Genomic DNA, 14,455 nt, shown 5'->3' with positions numbered 1-14,455 from the left:
TTCGTACACGTACTTTCGAGAGTACAACTTAGCTAGCTACAGTAGCCCAACTGTACACGTACGTGTACACGTACTTCCGGAAGTACTTCCTTGCCTTCGAAGATAAACGGTTGTACTCGTACCGTCCGGAACTGGTGCATTTCCGGAATTACCCTTAAGGTACTTCCGTACCTTCGAAGTATAGGACCTTCGTTCGTATTGGGCCCTAATACCTTCGAAGGTAGCTGTGATATGGCTACACTATTTCCTCATCACGTTCATTTTCGTTAAACTGTTCTGCTTCACGTACGGTTCCTGCTGGTTTCTTGCCAACAACGGTCGTTAACAAGTTATTCTCTGTACTTCATGTCATTACGTTCGTTACGTATAGTTGACGACCAGGTTTATCTGCACTCCCCCTTCGCTTTATGTCGTCTCACCTCACTTTTGGCTCAGGGTGTTTGTATGTTGAAGCACCAGTTACTTGATTCTTCAGAATCTCATTCATTAGGCTATCAAGTCAGAGTGCCAGAGAATACCACCAGAGAAGAATCAAGTAAAATGTTGTTTGGTCTGCTATATTCCTTGAATAAGTTTATTGCGAAATTGGAGCCACAACAGAGTAGAAGCAAGGGCTGCTCTTTCATAGTCATGCGCACAACGAACTACAAGCTGCACTCTTTGAAAGCGCCAACTGGCATACATTTACTCCTAACTACAGATGTTTCCCCACCGAGCTACAGAGTTGAGCTCCTGGAGTGCTTATGGTTCCTAAGTCACTTCTTGCCTAAAGCCGAAGAAACTCACTCGGTAGCGTTTCCTTCTGACATATGTTCACGCTTGGTGCACTTGCTCATCCGAAATTTTTAACGTGAGTCTAGTGGTTTATGCATATGATGAGACCAACGAATCCGAAACAACTACGCGATTTGCTTCTGGGCTTGCCAAGGTATTGCTGCTAAGTTGACTTCAGTATGCAAGAGGTCACGTATGCAATCGACATAATCAGAGTATTAAGTTTGTGATCGTATTTTTCTGGACAAAATAAAGGTGAGTTAATGCTTCACGTTACGCAAAGATAGCCCGCACCAGTAGAAAAGCACTTGACGAATTCAAAGCTTTCATGAAGTCAACGAGAATAACAGAAGCTAGCTTTATAACTTGTAATTTTTCATTTTGCCGGTCAGGTGTCTCTGTCAACCGGTAACATTGCATAGACATAATGTCACTGGAAAACGGTGTGTGCCCATTATGGCCCGTTGCAAATCCATGCAAACTCACAAGGATTTTGAGCGAGTGATACAAGCAATTTTTTCCCATTGTTTGTGCGTGACCGAGGTATATCATCATTGTTTTGTTCAGTTCTTGAGAATTCAAGTGCCAGAACGCGAGTAACCTGGTAGCACAGCAGTGAGGATGGAACACAAATGTCAAAATGATACCATAAATATCGTACTGGACATGTTTGTCTATGATTGACTGAACCATAAGTTCTGCTGGCAGAGTCACATCTGTCAGGTCAGTCTGTGTTGGGAGGTATGAGTCTGGTGTCCGAAACATATGTTGAGAAAAAAAAGCTGTATTTACCTGCTTCATGAGAGATACAACCGCGTGCAGCCCCTGATAGAAACAGGAAGTAAAACCAAGCTATTCGAACAGCTCAACGATCGCGTACCTCAAGTATGTTGGCCAAGTATACGAATGGCACGGAGTTGCTGTCATAGCGCTTCACAGCTGTCAAATAAAAATGCAGGTAGTTGTCTTTTGATTCAATTAATACAGCAGATGCTAGAGCCTGATTCAAATTTAGTAAGTGAACAATTAAGCTTATTGCACACATTCGTTACCTTGCTCGCAAACTGGTCAGCATGACCATATTTTCGTATTATATCATCAAGAAAGAGAAACATTTCCTTCACAAGCCCAGATATCCGGATTAATCCATGCACATCCTGCAGTGACGAGTAGTTTATTATCAAAGGAGTATTTTCATTTTTTTAATCACCTTTGCTTCCTCCAGAGAATGCCACGCATGAAGAAGCCAAAATAGAACGTTCTTGTCAAGGACGTTAGTAACTGCAGGTACAGCGAAATTGAATTATGTAAAAGAAACCTGCAGTGAGGTTATCAGTTCGGTAAAGTTACCTGGTTGCACGGCATCATCACCTGAATTGAAACGAATGCGAAAAAAATGGATAAAGAAGCTGGAGATGCCGAGGAATCCATGGAGTCGTGCAGAATATTCTTCACTATCAAGGTTGGACTGGTGGCGCAGCTGACTCAACTGCAAAGTTGCACAATACAACTGAGTTGATATCCTTGAACAAGACGCTGAATATATTTTTTGCCTATAGTTTCTCACCGCTGCTAAAATAAGTTCATTGAAACCACCTGAAGATAAATCGGCAGCAAGCTGAGCAAGCTGGTGTTGTACTAAAGGTTTGTGTGGCGAGCCTTCAGGCCAAGGAAAATTTGTTGCCTTTCCAAAATAGCTCCTCCTACATTTTTGTAAGAAGGTTTCTTTATCATTGCTAGATATGGAAAAAAATCCTATCCTGTCCAGAATTGGAATTTACCTAGTCAACAAAAAAGAGCGGAATCCAGTCCTTTTCGAGTTCACCGTATCTCCTGAACTTGCGCTTACCACTCTGCTTCCAAAACGACTGTGTCGCTTCAGGATAAATAAGAATATTTCAGATTAGAATAACGTATTTTTATGAGTACGTGTAGAAGATAACAGTTCCATACCACGTGTTTATGTCTGTCTTGTTGGCAAGTGGTCTGCAATATAAAAATCGTATAAGCCAGTCTTTTGTGGAACAAATTGACGCGATAGTTACTGACCCAAGATTGCGAATTTTTAGCTGCTTTGACCGATGGTGCCTCACCTACGGAATCACATTAAGTAAAAAATATCGAAACTTATTCTGAAAGAATTGAATACGTCGCTGTTGATCAAAAAATAAAGCGAGAAGAGACGGATTCTGGTCAAGAAATAAAAGATCAAAAATTTCGACAAGAAGTGCAGATTCTTCAGTAAATGGGTTTTTTCTAGCATCCTTTAGGATTGGGAGTCAGAACGCGACAGCCTTTAGAACAAATACAGAATTGAACCTTCGCCATTTGACTCAGAAGTGCAGGAAATTGTAAGTCGAAAAGAACTGTCAAAAGCTTTTCCTACAAAAACAATTCTAGTTTCCATAAGTAAAAAGATCTACAAGCTGTGTACCTTTAACACAACGTGATCTTGTCCGCGGCTTCCTGCAACGCGATAATCAGTCCCCGCCAAAAGATTGCGTATAAGTGTCAGGAACAGCTGGATGACTTTCGCATCTTCATCGTTCGAACGAAGCTGGTTAACTTCATATCGTTCAAGGGAAACCAAAAGAGCTGAAAACAATACTGGAATGATCTCCTGACTCTGCAGAAGTGCAGTGAGAGTATTTAGGATGCATCGACGCTGCTGAGCGTAACTCGATGATTCTTGGTCGGCAGGCAATGTAAGAAATACGAGCAGCTTAACTGCGCAATTCAGGCAATGATTAGTCGGCAAGTAAAGAACAAAGAAAAACATACTTACTCGAGTCCAGAAAAACACTTGCTTCGCCACGGTAGTTCAGCAAGAGAGGGATGAGATCCTTTTCAACTAAATTCCATCCATGGAGTAGCAACATGATAGACCTAGAACTCGTGGTGTCTCGGCGAAGGAAGCGCAAAATATCTTGAAGAGTTTCTGCGCGGATAAAGGTAATCAACTGCGTCAACTACTTTGATGAGCACGAAACTGTCGCACCGTGGCACTGCGGGTCCCTCACATATACACAATCCTCATTGTGTTTTTGTCGTTTTCCGAGGGATGTGGCCAAGCTTTGCAAATGAGCGATGTCGAAAACTTCTTTTTCCAGATGCATATTTCAGACGCAACGCGAGAACAGTGCAACACGTGTTTTTTTCAAATCACGATCGACAGCCCAACTATCTGCAAATTAAGCTGTACACGTACTGTACGTGTACACGTACGAATATCTGCAAATTAAAATATCATATGAGTACGAAGATAAGTTGTTTATTAATTATATATATATGTTGTACGTGTATAGTTAGATACAGTACACGCACGTATTCTATCTTCGTTCATAACAACTTACCTTCGAAGGTATTACTTTCGTACTTTCGTACGAAAGTACCTTCGAAGGTATTACGTATTTTCGAAAATACGAGTACGAAAGTACGAAAGTACAACTCTATTCTATCTTCGTACAGTACGTGTACACGTACGATTAACAACGCGCGTTAGTTGTAGACTCGTTGTAGTACACGTACGTGTAGCCTTTTCAACTTTGACTGTTTTCCGACGCGATGGCGGGCGGCGACGGGGTCAGCGTCGGCGCGGTACTCTTTCTCACAATCATAATGGCCATGGCTAGCGGCATTGGCGCAGTGCCCTTCTTCTTCGTCGGTCGTCTCTCGCCTAGATGGTCAGGAATAGCGAATGCACTTGCGTGCGGCGTCATGATTGCCGCGTCCTTTGACCTTGTTCACGAGGGAGAACCCTACGGCAGCTCCCTTGTCGTCGCGGGCGTGTGCGTTGGCGCTTTATTCATAGCGCGAATGCATTCCATTCTGCATGATCAAGAGGATATTCGGTTTTCGGGTTTCGACGGCGCGGACGCGAGAAAAACCTTCCTGATGATCGGCATCATGACCGCGCACGCCCTTGGAGAAGGTTGTGGTGTTGGAGTCTCCTTTAGCGGGGCGAAAGGTTGGGCGCAAGGCCAGCTCGTGGCGCTTGCCATCGGCGTACATAACGTTCCTGAAGGTATGGCTGTTGCGGCGGTTTTGCATTCGCGCGGCTCGACGCCCTGGACTTGCGCGAGTTGGGCGGTTGTGACTTCCCTTCCACAGCCATTGTTAGCTGTGCCCTCGTTCGCGTTCGTAGAGACGTTCCAAATGCTACTGCCGTTTGGATTAGGGTTTGCGGCCGGATGCATGGTGTGGATCGTGTTCGCAGAGTTGCTACCGGACGCAGCCAGAGGGGCAGGAGCTGAAACAACTGCAACTTTTGCGACGCTCGCAGCGGCAGCTCTGGAGGGGTTTAGAATGTTAATAAAGGCCTTCGATAATGAACACGGGTATTTTGAAGATACTGGGCATTCCTTGAATGTGAAGGTTAGCGGATTCGGTGGCGACCATGACCATATCTCGGTGGGACCTGCCGCTCATGTCTTCAATAACAGCGTGGTGGATAGCTTGTTGCCCCTGATAGCCCCCACGCGTGTTGCTGGTGTGGATGAACTTGTCACTGCTGCGCTTGCCCATATGGTGTTCCCTTTGCTCTTGTTTTCTGCAGCGGCTTTTCTGCCCTCCCTTCTTCCCTGGCTTGAACTTAAGAAGCTAACCCGTGAATACTTGAGGCGACTTGTTGATGTAGGAGACGTGATGAGGGTTGGAGGCAGTCTTATTCATCGACATCGGAGTTCATCAGAGTTCTTTAGTGTCGCGAAGACTCTAGGGGCATCTTCTGGTGCGTTAAGCATCACTAGCTTGGCGTGTCTAGTGTCAATTTGCCGTCGGTGTTCGATAGGCAGCGAACACTGTTTTGCTGCTTTCGTTGGCATCATCGTAGGTAGCAGTATCGTGCACCTGTACAAGGTAGTTTCTTTCGCAGGGTCCGCCACTTGGAGTATTGCACGTGGTAAGAAACGTGATGACGAAGATGACCAGCACAATATTGTTGGTTGGGCTGGCGGGGGAAGCGAAATTCACTGCCGTGACACTGTAGTTCTGAATAGCGCCGGCAGCGCTGCTGATGTTGCACAAGCTGGCATGCTCGCATGCGTCCTCCTCTTTGCGACTGATGGTGCCAATTTTGTCAGCGCGGTGACAGTTCCCGAAGCAAACCCTTTCCGCACCTCTTTGTTTCACAGTGCACCAAAAGTGGTCGCAGTCCTCGCCGCCGGGATTTCAGCTGGTTTCACGCCAAGTACTGCCGCCGGTACCGCGTGCGCGATTGCTGCAGTACATCCCATCACCATGTTCCTTGTTGCACGCGTTACTGGCGGCCAGGGTTTTGCTCTTGCCACGAACATTGGGCTTCAGGCTTTGTCGTCATCGGCGGCAGCTTCAGCGACGTTCCGGCTTCTCTTGCCGGCAGCGCTGAGGGCTGAGTTGAATCCTGGAAAGGCGCACGAAGGAATTGTGATGGGAGGTGTTTTTGCGTCAGCTGCCCTGATAATGTCGTGGTTGTCGTGCCGGCTAGCGCCGTAGTGCGTGATTGTACTACAGGGGGTTCGACCCTTAAGGTTTTGGCACGGGAAATTTGATTACCGGAGTGTGACCTTAAAGCTCCATTAATTATGCGAGATCCTTAGTCTAGTTTAGAGGGCATAGGGAAGTTCAGCGCTGTACAGCTAGAACACATCCAGTGCTGATGGTCTTCCTTACCAAGTTTATCGTTGAATGATATTTTGTTAGACAGGCTTACGAGTACATTGTTTTCCCTTCGAAGGTACAGTACTTTCGAAAGAATTTAAGTACGAAAGTACCTTCGTACTTTCGTACGAAAGTACTTTCGAAAGTACTTTCGAAAGTAGCTACGAAGGCTACATGTACACGTGTACAGCTGTACGTGTACACGTAGTCTTACAAATATCTTCGGAAGTACTTTCGTACTTTCGAAAGTACTTTAGTACGGAAGTACTTTATTAGTACCTTCGGATAGAATACTTTCGTACTTTCGTACGAAATAAATAATAGTACTTTGAAAGTAGTTGTACTTCCGTACCTTCGAAGGTACTTGACTACGTGTACATATGTACGAAGGTACCTTCGTAAGACTGTTTTAGCGTTCTATAATTTCGAAGAAAGGTTTATCTAGCTAGCTAGGGCCTACCGAAGGTACTAGCTAGCTGCTTCCGGAAGTAGGTCTTATTGGTCAGCTATGAAGGTATCTTGCTATTTAACTTTGAAGGTGTACAGTAGATAGCTAGATACTTTCCTTAACCTTAAGGTCACGCTCTGGTGAAAAAAAAATCCACTGCCAAAAGTAACAAGCAACTTACGATTACTTCCGTACCTTACAAAATTTGTATGCGTATTTTTCCTGAATCGCAAAAGCGTACTTTTGTGCGCGCCCACGCGCCGTCGCTGCGTCGATCGATTCGAACCTTCGGCACGTTGTTGCTTATCATGCCACCGATGCCCTCCTCGAGTTTCGCGATTTTAGGAGGTCGGGCTAGCGGTTTTCTGACCCCTCGGCGACTTTTTTTGAAAGGCTCCTACGAGTCGGCTTCCCGTCCTTCGAAGGTCAATGCAAATACTGTAGGCCCTATGTAGTTCTAGTTCTACCTTCGTACGAAAGTATATATGATACTTTCGAAAGTACTTCCGAAGTACTTCCGGAAGTACAACTACATAATATATATTGTACCTTCGAAGGTATCCTATCTAGATATCTACCTTCGTATTAGCTATCTCTAGCTAGGGCTCGTGTACAAAGTTATCAATACTTCCGGAAGTGAGTTGTACACGTGTACACGTACATAAGTTGTTACACCTTACGAAGATAAATACCTTGGAAGATAAAGATAGATACAGTATGTAGCAAAATACGAGTAGAAGATGGTGTAATTTTGTATGTGTACGTGACCCGAGAACTGCATATCGAGCCGGTTCGGGGCTTAAAGGGACATCACATGCCTGCAGATGCAAACGTACATGTCAATCGCCCTCGACTTTGAACTCTGAACCTTCGCAGTTGATTCAACCGGAGGTTCCTTTTCCCTGCGGAGCCCTTTTTGCGAGATACATGCAGCTGAAGTTCAATTCACGGGTCTTCACGATTCTTCTGGTGGTGCTAACGTTCGTTCCGCGCCCCGCGGCCGAGCAAACCTACTTCTTCTGTCCCCGTGGTTGCAACAGCGAAAATGCTTACGGTCGGTGTGAGGTAAGATCCAACACGTGCAAGCTCAACAAAGTGCACGCCAGTACGTATTCTCGCTTTGAGCCAGCTGAACCCCGACTAAATATACGAACAAGCCTGTATTCTCAAATGCATCCGTGCCCTCATCACAGGCCGACGGCTCGTGCACGTGCGCGACTGGTCGTGCAGGAGTAGACTGCTCACTTGTCAGTTTGAACACATCTTTATTTCTTTAAAACAGTTGCTTACCTGTTTGCTGCTTTTTTTCGTTTTAAAGACTACAAAACTCTCAGTCACTTTGAACCTGCTTCCAATGTTTATGTGATACAGGTGAGAGCAGGCTTATCTCTGCAAAAGAGACGCGATGACACCTATGGATATAAGTATACGACCTCGTCTGAAATTGAAGGGGATCAGCTCGCAGCAGACGCCGTGTATGATACTAAGAAAACTGGCACCGTGTACGTCAGAGTTTATGACGCGACAGGAGTTGACGCCGCTGTCGAACTCACTTCAATTACAGACGCTATGCCTGGGCATTCTGGCTGGGATGTATCTGGACCAAAGCGACCCGCATCATCTCACCAGCCGCTCGCGATGTCTCCCGATGACAGCACCTGGTGTGGAACTGGTGTTACGGGCGTTGGCTCGTGCACTCAAGGCCATCCTGGTGGTTTGTCTGTTCCTGGTTGGACCTCTGCTGACCAAAGCGCACATGGTTGGCAAGGTCCAGGGGGGTACCGCGATGTCGTGCTGGATTCCACGGGTACGTTTTCTCACGTTTACTCAGCTCTCAACATGTGGAAACCTCAGGCTCAAATTACCACGCCTTCTGACCCGTATGATTACCAGTTTCGAGTTTTTCGTTGGGATGGTACGCAAGGGACACTTGCGTCAAATAATGCCCTCGCTTACAGCCACAGCTACCTCCAGGGCGGAACAGAAGGCTGGATACTGGACGCGATGGCGGTTAACGAAGCAGAGGGGACGCTGGTGTACAAGGCAACACCAAAGGACATTGCTACAAAGTCTCGGGTTGGAATTCTTAAGGTTCAAGGTGGTTCTCTTGTATCTATTGTGACGAAGCAGATTGTTCCGAGCTACCTGCAGACTACGTGCAGTAGCTGCGTTGATCGCCGAGATGCATTTCGTTTCAATGCCGCGACGTATGCAAGTGTGAACGACGAGGGGACGATAATTTTTGCTGGGTCATCACGGCTGGAGCCTTCTGATACTGCTTATTTTCCTTCCCTGTTTAAAATAAAGGCGAGTACGACAGGTTTTAGTGGTGATGGTGACGAAATGTATTTTGATGGGGGTCGCGTCACGAGAGAATGTGAGGGCGTGGTTTCGGAAGACTCGAGAACACAAGGGCGCTTCACCACGTTTAAATCAGTGATTTCAAATGGGGAATTTGGGTATGTTGGCTCGGCAGCTGCAGGTTGCAAGTTGTCAGAATGTGCTTTGCGTGCTGGTTGTATTTGGATGTTCAGCCTGGACTTCACCGATTCAAATCAAGAGACACTAGAGAAAGTCGTTTTATCAGGGGGCGAACCAGGTGGACTCGGTGAGTTGGACGTTCATCGCATGGCAGTAATGTCAGATGGTTCATTAAATGGAGGCTTCCTATACGCGACTACTGGAACCTCTGGTACGCGGATAGTAAAGATTGAAATCGGAGGTGCTGATACCTCGGCTGCTTGCTTGACTGGTTGTTTTCGCCGCCTCGCTTCATACGCGACCACTGAACCGGTGCGAGCGTTATTATATGCTCCTGATTTAATGGCAATTTTCACTGCGTCGATGACAAATAGCTCGACAACTTACACACGATTTTCTACAGCTGAAGTTGTTTCTTTGACACCAGAGTATGGTCCAACTTCCGGCGCAGAAACCGAAGTGACAATTCACGGTTCTGGGTTTCCTACCGCAGTTATCGGAGGCGGAGGGAAAAGCCATGCTGCGGCGTGTCGATTTGGTGTATCGAGTACATCAGATTATCGTTTTCCGTTTGATGGTTGGGTGCCGGCTGTAGCTGTGAGTAGCACACGGATTATTTGCACGGCTCCACCATCTTTGCGAGCCTCGTTGACAGAGCGTGAAGGTCCTTCTATCAACGGTGTAGCGGAGATCGAGATATCTTTTGATGGTTACCCATCGAATAACCTGACTGATAGTGATGGATTGTTTCAAAGTTCACTGTGGTCCAAAGACCACGTTGTCTTCCGGTATTATGCCGTGCCTGATACTGTAAGTGTCCTCTCAGACGGAAAATATCCCGCTGATGTGATGGTTACAGGGGAGGCTCCTGATCAAACTGCTTCAATCTTAACCTTCATTGGTGGAAGTTTCATTGATTCAGGAATGATCACCTGCCGCTTCAATCTGGATACAAGCTCTGACCAGAGTGCTTCATATATTTCTGTGACGCGGTTTACTTGTCCGGTGTGCCAAACTCACCTAATTCTTGGCAAAGTGAGGTGCTACCCTCACGGACTTGTGAGCACTGACATGTATCATCCTATGCCGTGGTTGTCAGATAATAATCCAAGAACTGCGAAGCTATCGTTCTCTTTGAATGGCAGGGACTTTCACGTTTCAGTCAGAACTCTTAAGATATTTGGCCAGCCACATCACCTTAAGTTTTTACACCAACGTGCGCCTTCGCAACTTCAATATGGTTCTGCGGAGAACTCTGTGGGACGCATGACCCTCGATCCACTCGAACTGGTGACTGCTGACCTGAGCGGGCACACCGTTCAAAACGACTTTGGCCTCGGTGGAACTCGAGGGTTTACGGCGAGTGTGGCACTTAACACCTCAGCGTCTTCTGTGAACAGTCATCCGATAAACCTGATTGAATATACCGCGATAGGATCCACGGTTGATGGAGCTTTAACACTAGCACCCCAGTTTAGTCGTGCACCTTTTTTTGGCGATTACCATGTTAACTTTGAACTACAAGATTGCACACTTGCTGGAGAATGTGTCGACATGCCCGGTACCAGTACTTTGATCGTGTCTGTGATGCCTGGTGTCGCCACGCAAATATTATCCCACCCAGGACATGTTTCATCTTCTGAACTAACTTCACTCTGGATTCCTGATGACGCGAGCATTAAGTATGCATCCGCCTTCGTAAAGCTGGATGCGTATTATGTTGATGTCAGGGATGCAGGTGCGAACTTTGTCGGTGACCTTGACAGCCTAAGTCACTTCATCAGCGTCAGCAGTACGACCAGCCAGCTGAAACACAACGGTGGGGGTTTATTGGAGGAGCGACTGACGGGAGCCGAACTCGTCGGGAAGAGGACTTCGGGGTCATTAAGTGGTACAGCAGAGTTTCATGATCTCAGTTTAACTAGCCAGAAACCAAGTGGAGATCGTATTCCTGGAGTAGCGAGCACACTCAGGTTCGGGACAGCCTCTCGTGGCAACTCAGGGACTGATGAAATATACATCTTACAATTTTTTGCTGAGTTGCCAAGTCTCGCTAGCGGTGCAATAGCCACATCTGCTTCAAAGTTAAAGTTAGTTCCAGGCGAGGCGTCTTACCTGAACATTTCAGATTATGCGGACGTCACCATTATTTGCAACACGCCTGAAGTTCCTATTTCGGAATTAATTACAGTCAACCTTTTTGATGGTGGCAATAACAAGCTCACCACTGTTGACACTCTACATCAAACCGTCACAGTACGTCCTCACGGTTTAACTGCTCTTGATTTCACTGGAAACGTAGCTGTAACAGACCTGACTGGGCAAGGGGAGTGGCACTTTCCTGCATCTTCCATCTATCTTGTGTGCGAATTCGCAGGATCATATGGCCTACAGTTCGTTTCACATACTGTCACACCAACTGTTCAAGTGATAAACATGATCAAAGGCACGTACGGATTTCAATGGCACGCTGTCCAAATTGGAAGGTGGGCCAACCTATCTGCCTCCAACTCAGTCCCCATAGGTTCGTTCAAGTTGGAGGTGCTCGATGGAGCGGGTAATTTGATGGGAATTGATGATCGTTACATCGCGAACATGCAGTTCCCGGTGAACCGGCTCGTGCATTGTTCATCAACGACAGTAAATCTAACGGGCGTGAACGAAGCAAACACGGCTGGATCTGGCGTTGCAGCATTTTCAGGACTGAACATGGTCCGGCCAACTGCTGGTTCCCATGTGATCAGTTGCACTGAGCATGCAATCATCATACATCAAATTCCGCTTACAATATCGGCTTCTGAAGCTGATTTCGTATTTTTAGAGGGTGGTAATTTCACTGTCTCTGTTGTTCCAGGAGATCCTGATGCGTTGCAGGTGCTGGCGGCCAGCGCACTTCCGAACCCACTGGTCGATTATTCCATATCCCTAGGAAACGTAAACAGTTACAGCTTTCGGCATTATGCATCTGCTGATCTTATTGTTCCTTTGGACGTTTTCCGCATCAGGCCAATCGATTCTGGAGCAAATTTGCTTTCAGGAGTTTTGCCTGCGTTCAACGTGACAACGTCAGATCTGATAAGCGAACCAGTAAAAAGTGGGATGACTGTGATATCGAGGGTGCAAGAAGGAGAGCCACAGGTAAGCACGCACGTTGTTTTCCCCCCGAAACAGTTGGGCGCTACAACGATGCCTACTCCCAGTTCTTACTTGACAATCTTTGCCAACGTCTCGCGTTGGACTATCGTAAATCATACTCACATAACTGAATACAACCTGACGAACGAGTATGCGGTGAACACCGTAACTCATACTCGACGCTTCGTGTTAGCGTCTTTACCTAGCTCTGCGAAGAGTGGATTATACCCATACGTCACGAGGCAAAATGCGATACTTGCATATGATGATGTATTGATTCACGATAATGAACCCGTGAACAGCGTTTACGGTACCATCACTGCAGTTGAGTTGACAGGCGATGCGAATGAGGCATTATTGAGTGCGCTTGCACTCAAGAGACCTACCAAAGGAACTTATTATCTCTCGATATCAACATTTCCCTCAGATCCGTTGCTTTCTTCGGTTTCTTTGAAGTTAACCGTGAGACCAGGTCGGGCACACCATATTGGCGTTACAGCGCCTTGTGTGGACATACACGGTCTATCTACCTGTGACGATAGTGCTATAGTCGACCACGCTGCAGAATATCCCTGTGCATGTGCAGTCTACAACGTCTCTGCAATCGTCGGGCTATCTCCTGTGCGCACTTTCATTTTGGACGGTGGAGAAAACATTTTAGATGGAATTCAAAACCCTTTTTGTGAGCCAGATGAAGCCACCTGTCCAGGGCAGTCAGTTACGCTGTATCACAATACTTCACAAAGTGGACTGTGTCTCGTAAACGATCTGCATAAAATTGGGACATCTTCATCAGAAAATGAAGTGATCGAGTGTGCTGCAATACAACCATCAGCATTTCGAGGATCAACTAGTAATGGAACGTACGTGTTCTCGCAACTTGCTCTCATAGCGCCAGCGCAAGCTGGGCCAAGTGACCCATTACTTCTGTCGTTCCGCTCCCCTGGATTACTCGGGGTCAGCTTTGGACTAGAGATTCGACCTGGTTTAGCTGTTAAATTGGGACTGGTGTTGCCGCCTGATTTCCCCTTCTTCTTCCCAAGCAGCTTTGAAACACTGATATCTACACCGGTAGATCCAATTATCGCTCAAATATTGGACGCTGGCGATTCACCTCTTGGCGACCACGATACACACACGCGAAAAGTCCGAATAACATGTCCAAGTGCAACGCTTGGACCATATCCTGGAGGTGTTGGAATCGGGGAATCAGATTCAGTGTTCACCCAACGTGACATCGCATATTTTGGCTCAGTTCAACTGCTGTCACCCGCAAAAGCAACTCATGTGGTTTATTTCTCAACTCCCGACATTATTTCTGCGTCACTTCCCGTAGTAGTCTTAGAAGGCGAACCTGTACGATTAAAAGTGATTGCAACCAGTCAAGTGAAATATTCTGCAAAGCCGCTGGTTACCATCGAGCCCATCACGCTGGGCGTATACGACGCAGGGTTTAACTATGTTGGTTCAGCAAACTACATGACTAAGGTTGTACACGGCAACATCACTGGCGGCCCTGCAAATACTGACGGAGTCCCAATGTACTTGCAATTGACCGAGAACGGCACAAACACGGAGATATTGCAGCTTGGTGTTGGCACCGTGACTTTCAGTAATATCGCGGTAGAGGCCCCTGGAGTTGGTACCTATAACATTACTTTTGGAGGAGATAATATCATAGGCGATATCTCGTCATTCACGATCGAAGTTGGGACACCCTACAAGCTTGGTGTCCCCTCGGTACATACCATGGTAATAAGTCATCTAGTCCTTCTTGCACAATTTTTCGTGCCCTAGATTTCAAATCAATCTTGCATTCGTCTTGCATCAACGTGATTTCTCCGAGGGCTACAGTACGAGTACACGTGTACGCGTACAGTACGAGTACATGTACACTACTCCATGTGCATGCTTCCAAATTTTATCTCACTTTTTTTTCTTTTTCTTTCTGTCCTTGAAATAAGTTCAACAATAAAGTAT

At 46.5% G+C, this 14,455-nt stretch overlaps 4 protein-coding genes across 4 annotated transcripts; 3 read left to right on the top strand and 1 right to left on the bottom strand.

Annotated features, from left to right (window-relative positions):
• Positions 1 to 783: 783 nt before the first annotated feature.
• On the bottom strand, positions 784 to 3,914 carry MICPUCDRAFT_64469 (uncharacterized protein). The gene is made up of 15 exons (XM_003055965.1): positions 3,773 to 3,914; positions 3,560 to 3,712; positions 3,209 to 3,501; positions 3,094 to 3,156; positions 2,924 to 3,038; positions 2,824 to 2,867; positions 2,728 to 2,760; positions 2,556 to 2,650; positions 2,459 to 2,477; positions 2,342 to 2,370; positions 2,125 to 2,263; positions 1,985 to 2,055; positions 1,827 to 1,931; positions 1,167 to 1,774; positions 784 to 1,029 (listed from the first exon to the last, which is right to left on the bottom strand). The coding sequence occupies exons 1-10, from the start codon at positions 3,888 to 3,890 to the stop codon at positions 2,347 to 2,349; spliced, it is 957 nt and encodes a 318-aa protein (XP_003056011.1). The 5' UTR covers positions 3,891 to 3,914; the 3' UTR covers positions 784 to 1,029; positions 1,167 to 1,774; positions 1,827 to 1,931; positions 1,985 to 2,055; positions 2,125 to 2,263; positions 2,342 to 2,346.
• Positions 3,915 to 4,338: 424 nt separating this feature from the next.
• On the top strand, positions 4,339 to 5,025 carry MICPUCDRAFT_13879 (zinc permease family; the record flags this gene model as incomplete). Its single annotated transcript, XM_003056357.1, has 1 exon — positions 4,339 to 5,025. A coding segment is annotated over one exon (687 nt), but the record flags the coding sequence as incomplete, so codon positions are not given.
• Positions 5,026 to 9,682: 4,657 nt separating this feature from the next.
• Positions 9,683 to 12,263, top strand: MICPUCDRAFT_64467 (uncharacterized protein; the record flags this gene model as incomplete). Its single annotated transcript, XM_003056356.1, has 1 exon — positions 9,683 to 12,263. A coding segment is annotated over one exon (2,581 nt), but the record flags the coding sequence as incomplete, so codon positions are not given.
• Positions 12,264 to 13,577: 1,314 nt separating this feature from the next.
• On the top strand, positions 13,578 to 14,304 carry MICPUCDRAFT_64466 (uncharacterized protein). Its single transcript, XM_003056355.1, has one exon. The coding sequence runs from the start codon at positions 13,955 to 13,957 to the stop codon at positions 14,270 to 14,272; it is 318 nt and encodes a 105-aa protein (XP_003056401.1). The 5' UTR covers positions 13,578 to 13,954; the 3' UTR covers positions 14,273 to 14,304.
• The last annotated feature ends 151 nt before the right edge of the window (positions 14,305 to 14,455 follow it).

Source organism: Micromonas pusilla (assembly GCF_000151265.4).
Source record: "Micromonas pusilla CCMP1545 genomic scaffold MICPUCscaffold_2, whole genome shotgun sequence".
Taxonomy (NCBI): domain Eukaryota; kingdom Viridiplantae; phylum Chlorophyta; class Mamiellophyceae; order Mamiellales; family Mamiellaceae; genus Micromonas; species Micromonas pusilla.
The sequence above is the reverse complement of the archived record's forward strand: the minus strand, read 5'-3'. Positions and strand labels throughout refer to the sequence as shown.